The 23,764-nt window shown below is 46.0% G+C and overlaps 1 protein-coding gene across 4 annotated transcripts in view; it reads left to right on the top strand.

Annotated features, from left to right (window-relative positions):
* LOC140428420 (collagen alpha-1(XIV) chain-like) overlaps window positions 1–23,764 on the top strand; it is a 295,003-nt gene that overhangs the window by 122,677 nt on the left and 148,562 nt on the right. For all 4 annotated transcript variants that reach the window (XM_072514848.1, XM_072514846.1, XM_072514847.1 and 1 more), the window contains exons 19-22: window positions 452–594; window positions 17,977–18,103; window positions 19,789–19,911; window positions 21,824–21,967. In XM_072514848.1, the coding sequence (XP_072370949.1) occupies window positions 452–594; window positions 17,977–18,103; window positions 19,789–19,911; window positions 21,824–21,967 (537 nt within the window). The remainder of the gene's footprint in view (window positions 1–451; window positions 595–17,976; window positions 18,104–19,788; window positions 19,912–21,823; window positions 21,968–23,764) is intronic.

The raw sequence follows: 23,764 nt of genomic DNA, 5'->3' as shown, positions 1-23,764 counted from the left end.
GTTTGATAAGTTTTCATTCATCAACGGAGTAAAAGGAAAGTGGAGTTGAGACCACAGTCAGATCAGCCATGATGTCATCAAATGGTGGAGCAGGCTCAAGGAGCTGAATGGCCTTCTACTAATTTGCATGTTCATATGTATATATGTTCATATGTGATGTAGGTGTGCATGAATTGTGATCAATACCGTCAGTGCGCTATTGGCAATATATAACGCTTCATCGGATAACCTCTCAATATCTTGGGCATAGGGTAAAATATAAACTTGAATTTATATAATAGCACAATGTTTGTTGCAGGAAATTGTTTTTTAGCCGACTGTCCTCAGTTGACAACTCTTCCAGCTGTCACATCGGCTCCAGGAATAAGTGAACATAAAAATATTATGATGCAGCTTTTGCCTTTGGTTTATGGATTGTTTTTTATTTACTGCTCTTTATGACTTATTTTAGTTTCCAGAGATCCTCCATCAAATCTTCTCATGGAGGCAAAGACACCAACTAGCCTCCAAATCAGCTGGGATCATCCAAGTGCAAATGTGCAGCATTATAAGATATCATATGTGACCATTAAGGGCGGCCATGCCGGAGAGACAGTAAGTGATATTTATTCCAAACATCGTGATACTATTTCTTAATCATAGAAACAATGACAGAACAGGACGTTCAAAATATTTATCTACCAAAGACAATGTAGTAATGACTGCTTTTGCTGCCTCTTCTTGACAGGATTATAAAGGTGAACCTCTTCAGGGACTGATAAATCTCCATGTGTAATTTGATTTGTTTTAATATTAGTGGAATTCCATATCATTTCTCAGCTTAATCAGAAGTTGATGTTTTTTTTATGACTCAAGCAAATGTTCGTCTCGTTCCCACTGCGATCTGTAATCAACCGAGTAGTCCTCTCTCTTTTTCTCTTTCTCGGAAGGATCTTACAGTCCTGCCGATGGCACACCTCCTCCGCAGGTTTCCCGGTGATGTGGGGTGGATTCAGTGGGAAATCCCATTGACAGCGGCAGTACCAGAAGATCCCTCTGCTGGCCAATGGCGGGCTGCCTCCCGCTGCCGAGAAATACGGCGCAGGGAGGCATAAGGCGGCACGGTAGCACAGTGGTTAGCACTGTTGCTCGCAGATCCTGGGTCCCAGGTTCGATTCCTGGCTTGGGTCACTGTCTGTGCTAAGACTGAACGTTCTCCCGGTGTCTGTAGGGGTTTCCTCTGGGTTTGCCAGTTTCCTCCCACAAATCTGGGAGTGTTGTTTGGTAATATGAACATTCTGAATTCTCCCTCAGTGTACCCGAACAGGCGCCGGAATGTGGCGACTAGGGGCTTTTCACAGTAACTTCATTGCAGTATTAATGTAAGTCCACTTGTGACAATAATAAAAGATTAGATTATCTTTTTGCACCTTTCTTTGTTTCTCTCTTTCTACATTTTTCTATCTCTCTTCCTTTTCTTCTTTCCCCTTCTTTATTTTGCTCTCACTTTCTCTTTCCACAAAAGGTATTTCCATCTCAGTTTTCACCTACATAAAGAGTTCTTTCTCGCTTCTCTCTCTGATAGGATTTCCCTCTTCTCTTTCTCTTCCTCTCCTCTTAAGGGCGGACTTCCTTTTGTTCCATCCATCACAAGGTGGTTTCCCTCTCTATTCCCCCGTCTACTTACCAGTCTTTCAGCACCTCCATTCGCCCTCAAAAACATCTGTATTTCTGTGTGAACATTTCAGGTCTGTGACCTTTCGTATCTGTGTTTTTGTTTTTGTTTCTGTTTCCCTTTCCATCTTTCTGTCTCCTTGGGCAGGATACTGTGGTCCACCAGTCACCTGTTTCTCGGTGGTGTGCTGTTCGCTGGCGGCGGAATTCTATCCTCCCACCGCTTGTCTATGGGATTTTCCATTGAAACCACCCTACGCCGCTGCACGACCCACTGGGCTAGTCTGGGATATTGGTGGGGCACACTGGATTTGTGGTGCTTTATTGACCCTTTTAACCACATTTCTGTTGAATGTTTTAAGTCTCATTTGTGTTTTGTTTTTTGTTTAAGGTTGTATCCCTTTAAGGGGCTGCCCCTTTTAATTTGTCCCTCAGTTTGATTAATTTAGTTTGGTTCAATTAAAGACAGACCAGGTGCATAGAGGCAGGAACATAGCAGAGAGCCAATCGTGGGTGCACCGTGATATTAGAAGGGACCATAAAAGGGGGCACAGCTGAGACGGGAACTTGATCATGGGCATGCAGGTGCCTTTGGGTGTGTGGAGGTTGAGGAGAGAGTGTTCTGTATCTACTCAGGCAGTGGGTGGGATGTTCACCCTCCTGGTATCACTGAGGCGTAAGAGATGAGATAAGGCTTCCAGACATTATTGCGCATGCAACTGAGCATAATTAAAGTCCCAGATGGTGTTGGGGTTAAATACTGGGGTTACGGGTGAATCTAAAATCCAGGATGTTGATATTGTCTTTGGAAGGAGGTTAAAGGCGGCATATTTATGGCTATGTTTTTGTAACTCCTTTTGAGACTTTGATGCAATAAATGTTATCGTTAGGTGTATTTAGTTGAGTGACTTTGAAACCTTCCAAATAGCAGCAACTCGGGTTGATTAAAATTCTTTATCAGTAAAATATAGTTGATGAGAAAGTTGAAGTTCGGGAAGAAATATTTTGTATAATACAGTGAATAACAAAAGGCAAAGTTAGTTCAATGGAATGAAGAAGAAACAACTTAACCAAAAGGAAGAAGGAAATTGGAATGCGCTGGCAGAAAGGTGGAGGCAGATTCAGTCATGGCTTTTGAAAGGGAATTGGATAAGCACCTGAAAGGAAAGAAATTGCAGGGTTATGGGGAAAAGGACAGGAAGTGAGAGCAGCTAAGTTGATCGGGCAGTATAAATGGAGAAATGAATGATTTCAAAAGGAAATTGGATAGTCACTTGAGGGAAATAAATTTAAAGGTCTATAGGGGTAGAATGAGGGATGGGACTGATTGGACTACTCTACAGAGAACTGGAATGAATTTGATGGACTGAATGGCATCCCTCTGTGCTATTATGACTCTATACATGACAGGTCAATTGGCCTTGTTCTGTTCTGTAACCATTCTGTAATTCTAGAGCAGTTACAATGTACATGATGAACAATTTTAATGATAAAGGATGGAATTCTCCGGCCATTTGCTGGCGGCGGCAAGTGATTTCAATGGGAATGTCCATTGACAGCGGCGGGAGTAGAGAATCCCGCCACCAGCAAATGGCACACCGTCTCCTGCCGCTAAGAAACATGGACCCAGAAATAGGTAATATTACAAAGACACGTAGAATGTGATCAGTATCCTTCTATGTGTCACTACAAATAATTCCTGTTTGACTTTGCTCTTTGTGCATCATGAAGTGAACCATGTGTGGGATGAGCATTAGGTTCCACAGGTCTTCATAATTCATCATTTTAAATCAGTGAAAATTCAAATTTTATTAAATTTAGAAATTACTTTGTTGCTGCGAAATGATGTATTCTATTTTTAAAGGAACACACATGAAGATATGAGGCGAACAGGCGGAAATTTGTTGACTGGAAACAGGTGTTACAGTCAGATGTCCTAAAATTTGTAAAGTCAAGTAGCAGACAATTTATATCAATAACTTAACTGAGGGGAATGGAGGCATGGTAGCTAAATTTTCAGATGACACAAAGATAGGTAGGAAAGTTGTGAAGAGGACATAAGGAGGTCGCAGATGGATACAGATAGGTTGAGTGAGTGGGCAAAAGTCTGACAGATGAAGGATAATGTGGGAAAATGTGAAGTTGGTCTCGTTGTCAGTAGGAATCAAAAAGCTGAGTATTATATAAATGGAGAATGACTGCAGAATTCAGAGGTGCAGGGGGATCTCGGTCTTGTGCATGAGTCACAAAAGGTTAGTGTGCAGGTACAACAAGTAATTAAGTAGGCTAATGGAATGCTATCCTTAATTACAGGAGGAATTGAACATAAAAATAAGCATTTTATGCTTCAGTTATAGTTATACAGGGCATTGGTGAGACCGCATCTCAAATATTGTGTGCAGTTTTGGTCTCCTTATTTAACGAAGGCGAGGAATGCATTGGAGACAGTTCAGAGGAGGTTCACTAGATTGATACCGAGAATGAGCAGGTTGTCACTCCCAGTGAGTTCTCCCAGTGAGCCAGAGAAGACAGAGCCAGGAGTGAGACACAGCTAAGAGTGAGTTTGGGAATTTGAATCTAGGTAGGAATTCGAAGCTGGGTGGGGAGGAAGTGCTATTTATCCCTGGTAAGTGACTGGTGAGTAGTGTTTCTGTTTTTCTGTTTCTTTTCATTGGTATATTTATTTATTTTTTCTTTGTTGTTTTTTTTGTTGAAATTGTAGTTGTTGAAGTTAACCGAAGGTTTAAGACATGGCAGGAGATCTCAGACCCGTGTCATGCTCCTCGCGTGCGATGTGGGAGCTCAGGGACACGTCCATTGTCCCTGGCTCCTTCACGTGCAAGAGGTTTGTCCAGTTGCAGCTCCTGTTAGACCGCTTGACGGCTCTGGAGCTGCAGATGGACTCACTTTGGAGCATCCGCGATGCTGAGGACGTCGTGGATAGCACGTTTAGCGAGTTGGTCACACCGCAGGTGAAAGGTACTGAGGGAGATAGAAAATGGGTGACCAAAAGACAGAGCAAGAGTAGGAAGGCAGTGCAGGTGTCTTCTGCGGTCATCTCCCTGCAAAACAGATATACCGCTTTGGATACTGTTGAGGGAGATGGCTCACCAGGGGAAGGCAGCAGCAGCCAGGTTCATGGCACCGTGGCTGGCTCTGCTGCGCAGCTGGGCAGGAAGAAGAATGGCAGGGCTATAGTGATAGCGGACTCAATTGTAAGGGGAATAGACAGGCGGTTCTGCGGACGCAATCGAGACTCCAGGATGGTATGTTGCCTGTCTGGTGCAAGGGTCAAGGATGTCTCGGAGGGGCTGCAGGACATTCTGGGGGGGGGGGGGGGGGAGGGTGAACAGCCAGCTGTCGTGGTGCACATAGGCACCAATGATATAGGTAAAAAAACGGGACGAGGTCCTACAAGCTGAATTTAGGGAGCTAGGAGTTAAACTAAAAAATAGGACCTCAAAGGTAGTAATCTCAGGATTGCTACCAGTGCCACGAGCTAGTCAGAGTAGGAATGTCAGGATAGAGAGGATGAATGTGTGGCTTGAGAGAGGGATTCAAATTCCTGGGACATTGGAACCGGTTCTGGGGGAGGTGGGACCAGTACAAACCGGACGGTCTGCACCTGGACAGGACTGGAACCAATGTCCTAGGGGGGGTGTTTGCTAGAGCTGTTGGGGAGAGTTTAAACTAATGTGGCAGGGAGATGGGAACCGATTCAGGAAGTTGGAAGGTAGTAAAACAGGGACAGAAATAAAAGGCAGTAAGGGGGAAAGTGTAAGGCAGAGAAGCCACAGTCAAAAGTCAAAAAGGGCGACAGTACAAGGTACAGTGACTGAGGGGAGCTCAGTGAATAGGACCAGGAATACTAAAAGGAATAAAACGGGAAGTGAAAACATTAATGGTATGCAACGCGGCAGGTTGTTACATGAAGATATGGGTTCAACGACAAGGAAAATTAGGAGAAAGGTTAAGAGGAAATATAACTTAGGATAGGTTACTGATCGAGGTGCTAAGATTCAGAACAGAGGTAAAAAAGCCAACAAAAGTGTACTTTACCTGAATGCTCGTAGTATTCGGAATAAGGTAAATGAGTTGATGGCGCAAATCATCGTGAATGACTATGATTTAGTGGCCATTACTGAAACATGGTTAAAGGATGGTCACGACTGGGAGTTAAATATCCGAGGGTATCAAACTTTTCGGAAGGACAGAGTGGATGGTAAGGGAGGTGGTGTAGCTCTGTTATTTAAGGATGACATCCGGGCAACAGTAAGGGATGACATCGGTGCTATGGAGGATAAGGTTGAATCCATTTGGGTGGAAATCAGGAATAGTAAGGCAAAAAAGTCACTGATAGGAGTAATCTATAGGCCACCAAATAGTAACATTATGGTGGGGCAGGCAATAAACAAAGAAATAACAGATGCATGTAGAAATGGTACAGCAGTTATCATGGGGGATTTTAATCTACATGTTGATTGGTTTAACCAGGTTGGTCAAGGCAGCCTTGAGGAGGAGTTTATAGAATGTATCCGCGATAGTTTCCTAGAACAGTATGTAATGGAACCTACGAGGGAACAAGCGGTCCTAGATCTGGTCCTGTGTAATGAGACAGGATTGATTCAGGATCTCATAGTTAGGGATCCTCTCGGAAGGAGCGATCACAATATGGTGGAATTTAAAATACAGATGGAGGGTGAGAAGGTAAAATCAAGCACTAGTGTTTTGTACTTAAACAAAGGAGATTACAATGGGATGAGAGAAGAACTAGCTAAGGTAGACTGGGAGCAAAGATTTTATAGTGAAACAGTTGAGGAACAGTGGAGAACCTTCCAAGTGATTTTTCACAGTGCTCAGCAAAGGTTTATACCAACAAAAAGGAAGGACGGTAAAAAGAGGGAAAATCGACTGTGGATATCTAAGGAAATAAGGGAGAGTATCAAATTGAAGGAAAAAACATACAAAGTAGCAAAGATCAGTGGGAGACTAGAGGACTGGGAAATCTTTAGGGGGCAACAGAAAGCTACTAAAAAAGCTATAAAGAAGAGTAAGATAGATTATGAGAGTAAACTTGCTCATAATATAAAAACAGATAGTAAAAGTTTCTACAAATACATAAAACAAAAAAGAGTGGCTAAGGTAAATATTGGTCCTTTAGAGGATGAGAAGGGAGATTTAATAATGGGAGATGAGGAAATGGCTGAGGAACTGAACAGGTTTTTTGGACCGGTCTTCACAGTGGAAGACACAAATAACGTGCCAGTGACTGATGGAAATGAGGCTATGACAGGTGAGGACCTTGAGAGGATTGTTATCACCAAGGAGGTAGTGATGGGCAAGCTAATGGGGCTAAAGGTAGACAAGTCTCCTGGACCTGATGGAATGCATCCCAGAGTGCTAAAAGAGATGGCTAGGGAAATTGCAAATGCATTAGTGATAATTTACCAAAATTCACTAGACTCTGGGGTGGTCCCAGCGGATTGGAAATTAGCGTGACACCACTGTTTAAAAAATGAGGTATGCAGAAAGCGGGTAATTATAGGCCAGTGAGCTTAACTTCGGTAGTAGAGAAGATGCTGGAATCTATCATCAAGGAAGAAATAGCGAGGCATCTGGATGGAAATTGTCCCATTGGGCAGACGCAGCATGGGTTCATAAAGGGCAGGTCGTGCCTAACTAATTTAGTGGAATTTTTTGAGGACATTAACAGTGCGGTAGATAATGGGGAGCCAATGGATGTGGTATATCTGGATTTCCAGAAAGCCTTTGACAAGGTGCCACACAAAAGGTTGTTGCATGAGATTAAGATGCATGGCATTAATGGGAAAGTAGTAGCATGGATAGAGGATTGGTTAATTAATAGAAAGCAAAGAGTGGGGATTAATGGGTGTTTCTCTGGTTGGCAATCAGTAGCTAGTGGTGTCCCTCAGGGATCAGTGTTGGGCCCACAACTGTTCACAATTTACATAGATGATTTGGAGTTGGGGACCAAGGGCAATGTGTCCAAGTTTGCAGACGAAACTAAGATAAGTGGTAAAGGAAAAGTGCAGAGGATACTGGAAGTCTGCAGAGGGATTTGGATAGGCTAAGTGAATGGGCTAGGGTCTGGCAGATGGAATACAATGTTGACAAATGTGAGGTTATCCATTTTGGTAGGAATAACAGCAAAAGGGATTATAATTTAAATGATAAAATATTAAAACATGCTGCTGTGCAGAGAGACCTGGGTGTGCTAGTGCATGAGTCGCAAAACGTTGGTTTACAGGTGCAACAGGTGATTAAGAAGGCAAATGGAATTTTGTCCTTCATTGCTAGAGGGATGGAGTTTAAGACTAGGGAGGTTCTGCTGCAATTGTATAAGGTGTTAGTGAGGTCACACCTGGAGTATTGTGTTCAGTTTTGGTTTCCTTACTTGAGAAAGGACGTACTGGCACTGGAGGGTGTGCAAATGAGATTCACTAGGTTAATCCCAGAGCTGAAGGGGTTGGATTACGAGGAGAGGTTGAGTAGACTGGGACTGTACTCGTTGGAATTTAGAAGGATGAGGGGGGATCTTATAGAAACATATAAGATTATGAAGGGAATAGATAGGATAGATGCGGACAGGTTGTTTCCACTGGTGGGTGAAAGCAGAACTAGGGGGCATAGCCTCAAAATAAGGGGAAGTAGATTTAGGACTGAGTTTAGGAGGAACCTCTTCACCCAAAGGGTTGTGAATCTATGGAATTCCTTGCCCAGTGAAGCAGTAGAGGCTCCTTCATTAAATGTTTTTAAGATAAAGATAGATAGTTTTTTGAAGAATAAAGGGATTAAGGGTTATGGTGTTCGGGCCGGAAAGTGGAGCTGAGCCCACAAAAGATCAGCTATGATCTCATTGAATGGTGGAGCAGGCTCGAGAGGCCAGATGGCCTACTCCTGTTCCTAGTTCTTATGTAGAGAGGTTGGACAGGCTGGGCTTGCTTCCATTGGAGTTTAGCAGAGTGAGGGGTAACTTGATTGAAGTATGTAAGATCCTGAATGTTCTTGACAGGGTGGACACGGAAAGCATGTTTCTTTTTCTGAGTGAATCCAGAGCTAGGGGGCACTGTTTTAAAATTAGGGGTCGCCATTTTAGAAGAGATGAGGAGAATATTTTTCTGAGGGTTGTGCGACTTTGGAACTCGCTGCCTCAGAAAGTGGTGGATATTTTTAAGGCAGAGGTTGATAGATTCTGGTTGGGCAAGGGAATTAAAGGTTATAAGGGGGGTAGATGGGAATGTGGAATTAGAAATGTAGAATCTGATGGAAGACATACAGGAACGCACGGTAGGATAGGAATGAACAAAGGTTGATTACGGCACACCCCAAATCACAAAGCTACATACTGCTCTCCCCAAAGGGCTACCCTCCTTGGCCTGCACCCAGGTCAGGGATTTTATACTGAGAGGTTCCCCCTTGTTAAGGGGAAACCGTGTCTCCCAATTACCGGGGTAGTTCATACTCTGAGGTGGAAGGGGGAATTTAGTCAGCTGTTGGGATCATCGACAACAGCCAGATGCCTCTGCGCGGTCCAATTCATGACCACGGCCACTATTTCAACAGGGAAAGATTCCATTGCTTAAATGGACACTTTTGCTCAGTGCATTTCACAGTGGAGATCTTTCTGCTCCCGCCTCTGTAACCTCTGAGGGGTGACGGTCTCCGAGCTGATGCGTGCTTGGGCAGGTTTGAGCGAAGCCGGATCTTCGGGAGGTTTGCCCTCCTTGTTCCTCAATCCTGCTGCATTCTCTGGAGTATTAGAATCTGAAAGGCAAAGGGAAGATTTTGCCGTTAATAGCAAGGGTTAGGGATGGGGCTGAAAGCAGTATCCTTTTGTCATGCGTAGTGTTTGAAGATGAGACTTTGGAGAAGATTTAGGAAAAGAAAGTGAGAGATCTGTTAATATTTTTTAAAAAGCACACTACTATGGGTGGGGCATTTCGAGCGGAAGATCACATGCCTGCAAAGGAACCCACTTGATTTTCTAGTCATTAATTTCAAAGTAAAGAATATTAGATGGGCTCAGTTATCATGATTTTCCCAAACATGTTTTCTTTTCTGCCATCCACCTGAATAATGCTTAACGTCCGGGTGGAAAAGTCGGAAGTTCATCCACGTTTGCTGGTACGTATCCTTCCTTTGGTTATCCTGAAACTCTTTCTAAACATCATGCTATTTTAGGGTGGGAAGAAGACTGATAAATTGTCTCAGTGGATTTGTTCCTTGGCAGCCAACCACCTTATAGTTTTCTTTTTTTTTAATTTTTTTTATTTATTGAAAATTTTTGGTCAACCAACACAGTACATTATGCATCCTTTACACAATATTATAACAACACAAATAACAATGACCTATTTTATAAACAAAAAACAAAAAATGAATAAATAATAAATAACAAAAATGAAAACTAACCCTAATTGGCAACTGCCTTATCACAAGTAACACTCTCCAAAAATATAATTTAACAGTCCAATATATAATTATCTGTAGCAACGACCTATACATATTATACAGTATATATTAACAACCCTGAGAGTCCTTCTGGTTCCTCCTCCCCCCCCGATCCTGGGCTGCTGCTGCTGCCTTCTTTTTTCCATTCCATCTATCTTTCTGCGAGGTATTCGACGAACGGTTGCCACCGCCTGGTGAACCCTTGAGCCGACCCCCTTAGAACGAACTTAATCCGCTCTAGCTTTATAAACCCTGCCATGTCATTTATCCAGGTCTCCACCCCCGGGGGCTTGGCTTCTTTCCACATTAACAAAATCCTGCGCCGGGCTACTAGGGACGCAAAGGCCAAAACATCGGCCTCTCTCGCCTCCTGCACTCCCGGCTCTTGTGCAACCCCAAATATAGCCAACCCCCAGCTTGGTTCGACCCGGACCCCCACTACTTTTGAAAGCACCTTTGTCACCCCCATCCTAAACCCCTGTAGTGCCGGGCATGACCAAAACATATGGGTATGATTCGCTGGGCTTCTCGAGCACCTCGCACACCTATCCTCCACCCCAAAAAATTTACTGAGCCGTGCTCCAGTCATATGCGCCCTGTGTAATACCTGAAACTGAATCAGGCTTAGCCTGGCACACGAGGACGACGAGTTTACCCTGCTTAGGGCATCTGCCCACAGCCCCTCCTCGATCTCCTCCCCCAGCTCTTCTTCCCATTTCCCTTTTAGTTCATCTACCATAGTCTCCCCTTCGTCCCTCATTTCCCTATATATATCTGACACCTTACCATCCCCCACCCATGTCTTTGAGATCACTCTGTCCTGCACCTCTTGTGTCGGGAGCTGCGGGAATTCCCTCACCTGTTGCCTCGCAAAAGCCCTCAGTTGCATATACCTGAATGCATTCCCTTGGGGCAACCCATATTTCTCGGTCAGTGCTCCCAGACTCGCAAACTTCCCATCCACAAACAGATCTTTCAGTTGCGTTATTCCTGCTCTTTGCCACATTCCATATCCCCCATCCATTCCCCCCGGGGCAAACCTATGGTTGTTTCTTATCGGGGACCCCCCCAAGGCTCCAGTCTTTCCCCTCTGCCGTCTCCACTGTCCCCAAATCTTCAGTGTAGCCACCACCACCGGGCTTGTGGTGTAATTCCTCGGTGAGAACGGCAATGGGGCTGTCGCCATAGCCTGTAGGCTAGTCCCCCTACAGGACGCCCTCTCTAATCTCTTCTACGCCGCTCCCTCCTCCTCTCCCATCCACTTACTCACCATTGAAATATTAGCGGCCCAATAATACTCACTTAGGCTCGGTAGTGCCAGCCCCCCCTATCCCTGCTACGCTGTAAGAATCCCTTCCTCACTCTCGGGGTCTTCCCGGCCCACACAAAACCCATGATGCTCTTTTCAATCCTTTTAAAAAAAGCCTTCGTGATCACCACCGGGAGGCACTGAAACACAAAGAGGAATCTCGGGAGGACCACCATCTTAACCGCCTGCACCCACCCTGCCAGTGACAGGGATACCATATCCCATCTCTTGAAATCCTCCTCCATTTGTTCCACCAACCGCGTTAAATTTAACCTATGCAATGTGCCCCAATTCTTGGCTATCTGGATCCCCAGGTAACGAAAGTCCCTTGTTACCTTACTCAACGGTAGGTCCTCTATTTCTCTACTCTGCTCCCCTGGATGCACCACAAACAACTCACTTTTCCCCATGTTCAATTTATACCCTGAAAAATCCCCAAACTCCCCAAGTATCCGCATTATTTCTGGCATCCCCTCCACCGAGTCTGCCACGTATAGTAGCAAATCGTCCGCATACAAAGATACCCGGTGTTCTTCTCCTCCTCTAAGTACTCCCCTCCACTTCTTGGAACCCCTCAAAGCTATCGCCAGGGGCTCAATCGCCAGTACAAACAATAATGGGGACAGAGGGCATCCCTGCCTTGTCCCTCTATGGAGCCGAAAATATGCAGATCCCCGTCCATTCGTGACCACGCTCGCCATCGGGGCCCTATACAACAGCTGTACCCATCTAACATACCCCTCTCCAAAACCAAATCTCCTCAACACCTCCCACAAATAATCCCACTCCACTCTATCAAATGCTTTCTCGGCATCCATCGCCACTACTATCTCCGTTTCTCCCTCTGGTGGGGGCATCATCATTACCCCTAACAGCCTCCGTATATTCGTGTTCAGCTGTCTCCCCTTCACAAACCCAGTTTGGTCCTCGTGGACCACCCCCGGGACACATTCCTCTATTCTCATTGCCATTACCTTGGCCAGGATCTTGGCATCTACATTTAGGAGGGAAATAGGTCTATAGGACCCGCATTGTAGCGGGTCCTTTTCCTTCTTTAAGAGAAGCGATATCGTTGCTTCAGACATAGTCGGGGGCAGTTGTCCCCTTTCCTTTGCCTCATTAAAGGTCCTCGTCAATACCGGGACGAGCAAGTCCACATATTTTCTATAGAATTCGACTGGGAATCCATCCGGTCCCGGGGCCTTTCCCGCCTGCATGCTCCTAATTCCTTTCACCACTTCTTCTACCTCGATCTGTGCTCCCAGTCCCACCCTTTCCTGCTCTTCCACCTTGGGAAATTCCAGCCGATCCAAGAAGCCCATCATTCTCTCCCTCCCATCCGGGGGTTGAACTTCATATAATTTTTTATAAAATGTCTTGAACACTCCATTCACTCTCTCTGCTCCCCGCTCTATCTCTCCTTCCTCATCCCTCACTCCCCCTATTTCCCTCGCTGCTCCCCTTTTCCTCAATTGGTGTGCCAGCAACCTGCTCGCCTTCTCCCCATATTCGTACTGTACACCCTGTGCCTTCCTCCATTGTGCCTCTGCAGTGCCTGTAGTCAGCAAGTCAAATTCTACATGTAGCCTTTGCCTTTCCCTGTACAGTCCCTCCTCCGGTGCTTCCGCATATTGTCTGCCCACCCTCAAAAGTTCTTGCAGCAACCGCTCCCGTTCCTTACTCTCCTGCTTCCCTTTATGTGCCCTTATTGATATCAGCTCCCCTCTAACCACCGCCTTCAACGCCTCCCAGACCACTCCCACCTGGACCTCCCCATTATCATTGAGTTCCAAGTACTTTTCAATGCACCCCCTCACCCTTAGACACACCCCGTCATCTGCCATTAGTCCCATGTCCATTCTCCAGGGTGGGCGCCCTCCTGTTTCCTCCCCTATCTCCAAGTCTACCCAGTGTGGAGCGTGATCCGAAATGGCTATAGCCGTATACTCCGTTCCCCTCACCTTCGGGATCAACGCCCTTCCCAGCTCAAAAAAGTCTATTCGCGAGTAGACTTTATGGACACAGGAGAAAAACGAGAACTCCTTACTCCTAGGTCTGCTAAATCTCCACGGGTCTACACCTCCCATCTGCTCCATAAAATCTTTAAGTACCTTGGCTGCTGCCGGCCTCCTTCCAGTCCTGGACTTCGACCTATCCAGCCCTGGTTCCAACACCGTATTAAAATCTCCCCCCATTATCAGCTTTCCCATCTCTAGGTCCGGAATGCGTCCTAGCATCCGCCTCATAAAATTGGCATCATCCCAGTTCGGGGCATATACGTTTACCAAAACCACCGTCTCCCCCTGTAGTTTGCCGCTCACCATCACGTATCTGCCCCCGTTATCCGCCACTATAGTCTTTGCCTCGAACATTACCCGCTTCCCCACTAATATAGCCACCCCCCTGTTTTTCGCATCTAGCCCCGAATGGAACACCTGCCCCACCCATCCTTTGCGTAGCCTAACCTGGTCTATCAGTTTCAGGTGCGTTTCCTGTAACATAACCACATCTGCCTTAAGTTTCTTAAGGTGTGCGAGTACCCGTGCTCTCTTTATCGGCCCGTTCAGCCCTCTCACGTTCCACGTGATCAGCCAGGTTGGGGGGCTTCCTACCCGCCCCCCCCCTTGTCGATTAGCCATCCCCTTTTTCCAGCTCCTCACCCGGTTCCCACGCAGCTGTATCTCCCCCAGGCTGTACCCCCCCGCCCGTCCCCTCCCATACCAGCTCCCCCCTCTCCCCAGCAGCAGCAACCCAGTATTTCCCCCCTCCCACCCCCCCGCTAGATCCCCCGCTAGCGTAATTACTCCCCCCATGTTGCTCCCAGAAGTCAGCAAACTCTGGCCGACCTCGGCTTCCCTCCCGTGACCTCGGCTCGCACCGTGCGACGCCCCCTCCTTCCTGCTTCTCTATTCCCGCCATGATTATCGTAGCGCGGGAACCAAGCCCGCGCTTCTCCCTTGGCCCCGCCCCCGATGGCCAATGACCCATCTCCTCCACCTCCCCTCCTCCCCCCATCACCACCTGTGGGAGAGAGAAAAGTTACCACATCGCAGGATTAGTACATAAAACTCCTCTTTCCCCCCTTTTTAACCCCCCTCTTCGCCCCCCACATTCGCCCCACCACTTTGTTCAAACGTTCTTTTTAATAACCCGCTCATTCCAGTTTTTCTTCCACAATAAAAGTCCACGCTTCATTCGCCGTCTCAAAGTAGTGGTGCCTCCCGCGATATGTGACCCACAGTCTTGCCGGTTGCAGCATTCCAAATTTTATCTTCTGTTTATGAAGCACCGCCTTGGCCCGATTAAAGCTCGCCCTCCTTCTCGCCACCTCCGCACTCCAGTCTTGATAAACGCGGATCACCGCGTTCTCCCATTTACTGCTCCGAGTTTTCTTTGCCCATCTAAGGACCATTTCTCTATCCTTAAAACAGAGGAATCTCACCACTATGGCTCTGGGAATTTCTCCTGCTCTCGGTCCTCACGCCATCACTCGGTATGCTCCCTCCACCTCCAACGGACCCGCCGGGGCCTCCGCTCCCATTAACGAGTGCAGCATCGTGCTCACATATGCCCCGACGTCCGCTCCCTCCGCACCTTCAGGAAGACCAAGAATCCTCAGGTTGTTCCTCCTTGCGTTGTTCTCCAGTGCCTCCAACCTTTCCACACATCGTTTCTCATGCCTCATGCGTCTCCGTCTTCACCACCAGGCCCTGTATGTCGTCCTCATTCTCGGCTGCCTTTGCCTTCACGACCCGAAGCTCCCGCTCCTGGATCTTTTGTTCCTCCTTTAGCCCTTCGATCGCCTGTAGTATCGGGGCCAACAGCTCTTTCTTCATTTCCTTTTTGAGCTCTTCCACACAGCATTTCAAGAACTCTTGTTGTTCAGGGCCCCATGTTAAACTACCACCTTCCGACGCCATCTTGGTTTTTGCTTGCCTTCCTTGCCGCTGTTCTAAAGGATCCACTGCAATCCGGCCACTTTCTCCTCCTTTTTTCATCCCTATCCAGGGGGGATTCCCTTCTGGTTACCGCACAGTGTTTTTAGCCGTCAAAATTGCCGTTGGGGCTCCTAGCAAGAGCCCAAAAGTCCGTTTCACCGGGAGCTGCCGAAACGTGCGACTCAGCTGGTCATCGCCGCACCCGGAAGTCACCTTATAGTTTTCTGTTCATGCCGGCTATTATTGGGAAATAAAATTATAACCTAACAGTGTGCTTTTAAAAGATACTCCTGGAGATCGCTCATCGCATTGCTCTCAGTAATTCATGATGTGGAGATGCTGGCGTTGGATTGGGGTGAGCACAGTAAGAAGTTTTACAACACCAGGTTAAAGTCCAACAGGTTTGTTTCGAATCACTAATTTTCGGAGAGCAGCTCCTTCCTCAACTGATTTGTTCACCTGAGGAAGGAGCAGTGCTCCGAATGCTAGTGATTCGAAACAAACCTGTTGAACTTTAACCTGGTGTTGTAAGACTTCTTACTGTGCTCAGTAAGTCAGATGATGCATTGTTTTTTTAAGGACATTAATAGGGCACCGAAACCCTCCCCAAACCATCCCAACGCTAAAGATTTGGTTGGCGAGTCAGCCCTGGCCGATTGGCTGTTAATAGTCTGGAGGCAGAGTTTCCCTCTGAGGAACAGGAAGTCCCACCTCAGAGAACTGCTGGCAAATTGGAGGCCAGCAGCTCTACACTAGCATCACCGGAAGCAGTGGTCACTACTAGCACTGCAGGGCTTGAGGAGGAAATCTGTGCTGGATCGTGTTGTAATGTTTTGGGGTCTTTCCAGGTGTCAAAATTGGTGAGGAGGATGAGGCTCAGGGTTTGAGTGGCCATGGGCGTTTGGAACCTGGGGGCTGTGTACCACCTTCTGGGGGCCCTCTATTGGGTTTAGGGCCACCCACGTAGTTTACTGGTCATCCTCCCCCCTCCCAATCCCACCTTCAAATCTGCTGTCAGAGAATTGTAACAGCCCACCCATGTAACACAGAGATATTTTTCTGCTGGATTGCCGGATTGGTGTCTGCCTTCCTATGTGTTTTACGAGTATAATGTATATTTGGCATATTCTAAAGTCAAATGATTGATTGCTGTTGGTTCCAATCTCTGCTTGTAAATTCCCGGCTTCAGTTGAGAATCAGCTATCAGGAAGTGATTGATTATCTTTTCTTTTTAGGAAACTACTGTGGCATATCGCAAAACATTTGATTTATTGGTTTATTTGAATGTTTTGAATACTCAAATGAAGTAAACACTTTTCAAGTTCGACCCTTACAATTCTCACTTAAAATTTTTATTTTCTTATTTTTTTAAATTTAAAGTTTCCAATTCATTCTTCTTATTTAATTGAAGGGACATTTAGCATGGCCAATGCACCTACCCTGCACAACTTTGGATTGTGGGGGTGAGACCCACGCAGACACTGGGAGAATGTGCAAACTCCAGACGGACAGTGACCCGGGGCTGGGATCGAACACGGGACCTCGGGACAGTGAGGCAGCAGTGCTGACCACTGCGCCACCGTGCCGTCCAATTCTCACTTAAAAATCATGTAAATCCGCCTGAAATTATAATCTAATTCAGCCTGAAGTTTAGATACTATTTTAAATCTTAAATGAGAAAACACACCTGTCATAACCCGCATAAGGGCCATGGGGAAACCATCATTGATCTTCCGCTTGGACTCATGGAGTATGAGCTTCCCAGGTAGGGGGTGGAGGCCACCCACCTGGGGCTCCTTATGTACTGATATAAAGGCTGGTCCAGAACAGGGTCTAGACAGACTAGTCCTCGCAGCAAGGATTGTACTGGGAGCGAGATGCTGCATTACGCAGAATTTTGTATTTAGTTAAAATAAATTCATTTTCAATTTTCACCTGCTTCCTCAAGTCACTAAAACCCCTCAATGTATCTGCCCTGTGCATAAGTCATTTTGATTGCGGTAATTAACAGTCTGGTTCTAATATCATAAAGTCAAGTTTTGATCTTTATTCGCTGAGACTAAGATGTTTTGAATACAAACTTTCGGATTAAGTATACCATGAAGTACACATTATTGGAATATCTTAGCATCATAGAATTCCTACAGTGCAGAAGGAGGCCATTCAGCCCACCAAGTCTGCACTGACCGCCTGAAAAAGTACCCTACGTAGGCCCACGCCCCCACCCTATCCCCGTAATCCTGTAACCCCACCTAACCGTTGGACATTGGGGCAATTTAGCATGTCCAATCCACCTAACCGTGCTCATCTTTGGACTGTGGGAGGAAACCAGAGCACCCGAAGGAAACCCATGCAGACAAGGGGAGAAAGTGCAAACTCCACACAGACAAAGCTGGAACTGGACCCAGGTCCCTGGCACTGAGGCAGGAGTGATAAATGTTGTGCCACCGTGCTGCCCTCCTTAATTTGGCATGAAGCAGTTCAACAGTTTTCAACACAAAAATTAACACACCAAGCAAAAGGATGACGTTTTAAAAATTTTATTTTATTTCTAAATAAGCAAAGCCTGAACATTTGTTAAATGAAAATTTTCTAATATTCCAGATCATACCTGTTAAGAGAAACAGCGTAATATTACAACCACTAACTTCCGACACTGTGTATGAGGTAACAGTTACTGCTATCTATACTTCAGGTGATGAGGCCAGTATATCCGGAGAGGGAAAAACCTGTAAGTAGAACGATGTTAAGTTACATTTCACCTGTCTTCTCATTTGGACACAATGGGTGGCATTTAATTGAGGTATAGGGGACCTAGCCCAACAACTGGATAGCTGGAAAGAATCCCGCTTCACCTCTTTTGGGGCAAGACTACAGAATTTAGTGCCTCTCGGGCACTTAAAGGACAATATGGGGCCTTCCCTGGGATCAAAGACTGCGGGGGAGTGGAAGTCCCACCTTCTGAGAGCTGCTGGCCAATCGTTGCCGCCAGCTCCATTGAACAGCAGCTCCATTGGAGAGGAGGTGGCTGCTATTGGTATGACACCCACCCAAGGCCTAGGATCATCCCTGAATCCCAGGCTGCAGGTGAGTCATGGCGGAAGGGGATTTGTGAGGTTGGAGTTGTGGAGTTTGGGGGAGGGAGGGAAGATCTGCAGGAAATTGAGTGATGAATGCTTTCCAATTCCCAGGAATCACAAGCAAGTTCCCCGCCTATCACTGGGTCAATACCAGCGACAGTGGGGTGAGGTCCTTAAGAAGACATTACTTTCCCATTTAAGGCCTTCAATTCATGGCAATGGGATGGCCTTTCACGGTCTATCCTGTCACGAACGTACTCGGGAATAGTGATGCAGGTGGTGGGGGAAGTGGTCTCCACCCACCACCCTCCCACTCAATTAAATGCTCACCCCAACCAAACCCGTTACGAGGTAGGGCATTAAATTCAGCTCAATGATTTCACAATAATGTGAATACAGTACGTGCTGTGATATGTAATTTCAATGACAAGCTGTTGATCATTTCTTTCAAATAAAACAATTGGTTATCAAGACAAAGGATTTCAGAGCCATTTTCCAAAAAATAGCTAACAAAGGCACAAGTCCCTCATTGTGTTCTGTTAAGTCCACATTTTGGCTATGTTCAGAAACCCCTTTGCGGATTCTGAAACAGTCTCTTTCAAAATGCTTGAATAATTCAGTGCTGGTTTCAGTGCTCCTGTACCAGCCTTTCAATTCTATGCTCACGATTTTTCACTTCCACCAGATGCTATTCTTCATCGGATATCAGGTAGATGTTGAAAGGATTAATCAGGCAGACGTTCCTGAGCTTCACCCAGCAAGGATGCCCTGAAAATACCACTGTGGAATACTAACATTGGGAACAGCTGGCACACTTGTCTTAAATCCCTCTCTTTGGATGTATTCACCCAGCTATTTTTAATAGATTAGTTCCTCAGCAAAATTCATGATGAATATACCTACAGTAAAGTTCTGAACTTGAATCTCCACTGAAATGAGAGCGAGCTGAGTCAGCAATTCTCTATGACTTATCAGTGAGGAAACATGTGCCACTTGGTTCAATTTCAAAAGTCTATAAGATCATTCCCCGCAGCCGTTTATTTATATGAATAATCCAAGAATGCAGTGTTCACGCTTTAGCGACTAACAGCAGGGAAAACAGGCAAAATCTGGCACCTTAAGCATCACATGCTAGTGTCCTGTCAAAGAACGTTAGATTCCTGGAGAAAAACAAATGTGCATTTAATTACAAAATGACCAGTTAAAACTTTGTGTTGCACAATACGTCAGTATTCCTTATAAATGTATGGTTATCGCCCTTCGCAGTTTTATTTTGAATCAACCATTAACAATTGTATATGTCACTTAGTGCTATATTAAGCTTTATCTCCTGCAGTGCCATTTGCTCCACCGACTCACCTCAATATCTCAGAGGTATGGTACAATCACTTCCGAGTCACTTGGGACAAAGCTGAGACACAACTGTTGGGATACGCTGTGATTTATCAGACAGTTTCTGGTAAGTGAAAATTTCACTTTGATTGTGGTAGAGGTCCATCAAGAATTAGGTTTTCTCCTTGAATTACGGGGCTAGCGCCAAAACTTTAAGTCGGTCAGAAAATTCTGAATGGAAATTCACTTCACACAGTATGCCCACCCGAAATTATTAACAAAAGAAACATGAAGTTACTTTTGATATATGGAATAATTTTTCTTCTCAAGATCTTTTATTCATAAAGGGAGTGACAGAAGAGAAAGGGTGGAGGTTTTACAATGTAAACAAGACTCCTTTCTGACCCAATATGCAAGAAGGCCGAGAAAGATGGATGCCCAGCTGGGCCTAGTAATAGAAAATAGGCCAGTGCAGACGAGAGAAGTAAGCTGTGGAGAACATCTGAGGAGTAGTGGTCACAATAAGGTTTAATATATATGAATGAGATATAAATAGAACAAAGCAAAGACAATAGACTGGTGAAAAAACAATTACAAGGGAATGAAGATGGAGCCAAGATAAATAAACTGGCGAAACATATTGAGAGGCAATAATATTTGCAAGAGGAAGAGTTTAGAAAAGATATAGGGTGCTACTCTCCCCCCCCCCCCCCCCCACGCCGGGTGGGAGAATTGCTGGGGCACCGCGCGAATCGCGCCATGCCGCACCGACCTCCGCAAGCGATTCTCCCACCCCCCGGAAACCAGCGGCGCGTGATTCGCACCGGGCCGCATGGAGAACCGGCGAGCGGCGATTCTCAGGCCGGATGGGCCGAGCGGCCGCTACAACACGAAAGGTTCCCACCGGCACCGTCTGGTCGCTGCCGGCGGGAACTCTGCGGGAACGCTGGGGGGGGCGGCCTGTGGGGGAAGGCCCACGACCGGGGCCCACCAATTGGCGGGCCGGCCTCCCCCCCCCCCCCCCAAACTGCGCATGTGTGGGCTGGCGCGGCGGTAAGGACGCTGGAGCGTAAGAACGTCGTGGTGAAACGCAACGGCGTTCACGACGGTGCGAACACTTGGCCTCAATATCGGAGAATCGCCTCCATAGGGTGGGATCCTCCATTTGGGACACTAAGTGCTAACTCCGAGACTGAATTGAGAATATTCTACATTCGCGAAAGCGGTGCCGGTCCCGGAGGGATTCAAGATCTGTTTATTTGGATGACACTAGCACCACGTGGAACTAGTGCAATTCCCATGCGTTTCGGCGTGTGATACGACGGGGTCGGGATCGGCAATGGAGAACCTGACAAGCAGGACCTTCATATAAGCACTCCACTCCCCACACACCCTCATCCCAGCCAGGAAGATGATACTGGTTGCGCTGGAGCACACCCACCCTGTTGATAGGTCGGCTGGAGCCAGAGGGTACCTAGGGGGTGGCCTGAGGGTGCACCCAGATAACCCATGGCACTAAGTTCCCAATGGGAAGTCAGCGGTGTGCACAGCTGCATAGCTTCCTTGCAGGCTGTGGCAATGGTGATCCGTGCCCAGCCACCCCGACCCCTAGCCACCCCCCCTACTCCCCTACTTAGGTGGATTGGCCACGCTAAAATTGCCCTTAGTGTCCGAAAAGATTAGGAGGGGTTATTGTGTTAGGGGGATAGGTGGAAGTGAGGGCTTAAGTGGGTCGGTGTAGATTCGATGGGCCGAATGGCCTCCTTCTGCACTGTTCTATGTTCTAAGTGAACCTCTCCATCGGTAATTCCTCCTGGCAAAGGCGGAGCATTGCTGGATGTCAGGAGAATGCTGGATCAGACCCGTTAATGATATGCCAATGGCATTCACTGTACAATTTGGATGCCCGTGCTGGCGTTCGGTATATAGAATGCAAGCCTCTGTCGAGGGACTGCTGCATGGCATCCTGCAGCCCATTCTAGCCTTGTTTTTCTGTATATTGAACACGAGAAGAATGACAGGCTTTCTCATGTGTGCAGGTCAAGCCATGGAAGTCATGACAGGAGAGGATGCCGACTCGATAGTAATCAAGAACCTGCAGAATGGCCGAGAATATAATGTCAAAGTACTTGCAGTCTATCCAAATGGCAACAGTACAACCATTGAAGGAAATGCTACAACATGTAAGTTCTAATGGTTTGAATGCCGGTCTGATTTAGACAGGAGGAACTTACAAAGTCACAATTATCAAGGGGTTTTAATGCTGATAGAAGTTAATTTACTTGAGTGAAATAGGTAAGATCCTGCGGGGTTGTGACAGGGTTAATTAATATGGAGAGGATACTTTTTCTGGCGGATGAATCTAGAACTAGGGGTCATAGTTTAAAAATAAGGGGTCACCCATTTAAAATGCAGGTGAGGCAAAATGTTTTCAATCAGAAGATCGTGAGTCTTTGGAATTTTCTTCCTGAAAAGACAGTGGAAGCATTTTTTAATATTTTTAAGGCAGAGGTGGATAGATTCTTGATAAACGAGGGGGATTTAAGATATCGGGGATGGACGGGATGCACATTTGAGATTGCTATCAGATCAGCCATGCTCTTATTAAATGGTGGAACAGGCTCGAGGGGCCGAATGGCCAACCCCTGCTCCTTGTTGAAATGTTCATAATTGACGCTGAGTTAGAAGGTTGAGGGTTCAAACACTGCCCCAAAATTTGAGCACATAACCAGGCTGACAGGTCAGAGAAAGATTTGCATTTATATTGCAGCTTTCATTTATATGGCAGCTTTACAACCACCAAGGAAGTCAGACAGAGCCTTGGTTTAATGTCTCAACCAAAATATAGCGCTTCTGGCCCTGCAGCACACTGTCACAGGATTCAGATCTGTGGATACGAAAGGAAAGTTGCGTATTGTCAAAGATGAGGTGTGAAACTGAAGCCCTAACTATTCAGGTGGGAGTTAAAGCTCTTACTGCACTGCTTGAAGGGAGTTCTGATGTCTCAGTGTTTGTTGTGTTTGCCTGCATAACAATAGTGACTGCAGTTTCAGTGTATGTTGTCATGTGAGGGTACCTTTTTAAGAACTGGATGTTTAAGCAATGTACCTTTAAGAAAACAGTGATGTCATAGAGTGGGTGGAGCTCAGCTCAGTTCAGCCATTTTGCAGTTTGGTTTTGCAGTTTAAAAAGTGCCTGGCTTGTTTTGCTGAGAGCAGTTTAAAAGTAGAAAGCTAGTTTGAGACAGCAGCTTGAGAAGTTCTGGTTTGCTGGGATCTGCTTAGAAGGGAGAAAGCCAGGTTTGAGAAAGCAGCGTAGGTGTATCTGTGGGTTTCCAAAGAGCTGCATGAAGAAAGCAAGGTGCTGGAGCTGAAGTCACCCAAGCTAATATATCTCTGCCATTCTACAGAAAAAATATATCCTTTAACCTGATGTGATACTGTTTAAAGGTGTTAAGTCTCTTGGAAGTTTGAAGGAACATTTTAAGGATATTTGCAATATTTTCTGAGTTATCTTTGAATAAGGGGCGTTAAGAGATCCAATGTTTATTTAAGATGTTAAGTTGAGTTCATGGAATAAACAGTGTTTTGTGTTTAAAAACTTATGTGTCCATAATTGTAATCCCACACCTTGTGAAAAAGCCGTGTGCTAGGAAAAGCAACAAATCCATTTAATGGGAGAGGTTGGTTGAACTCCATGATACATTTTGGGATTCTGAAAACGCCTCCCCATAACAATGTGAATAGCTTTGAGATACTTCTGAGATATTTGCTAAGGTGCGAAATAACTGCAAATTGTTCCTCGAATAGAAATTAGTGTTATTTCATCTCTCACCAGCAGAATTTCATTTGTGTAGTCTGAACAAGCGTATTGCAACTAATTATCCAATAATCCCCTCCATCTGCTGCTTGGAAGGAACAATTTTCCTCAGTTTCAATACATTGCCACCCAATAACCTTTCTTCAACTAATTTCAAGGAA

Source organism: Scyliorhinus torazame, chromosome 8 (assembly GCF_047496885.1).
Source record: "Scyliorhinus torazame isolate Kashiwa2021f chromosome 8, sScyTor2.1, whole genome shotgun sequence".
Taxonomy (NCBI): Eukaryota; Metazoa; Chordata; class Chondrichthyes; order Carcharhiniformes; family Scyliorhinidae; genus Scyliorhinus; species Scyliorhinus torazame.
Note: the sequence above shows the minus strand (reverse complement) of the source record. Positions and strands in the feature narration are given on the sequence as shown.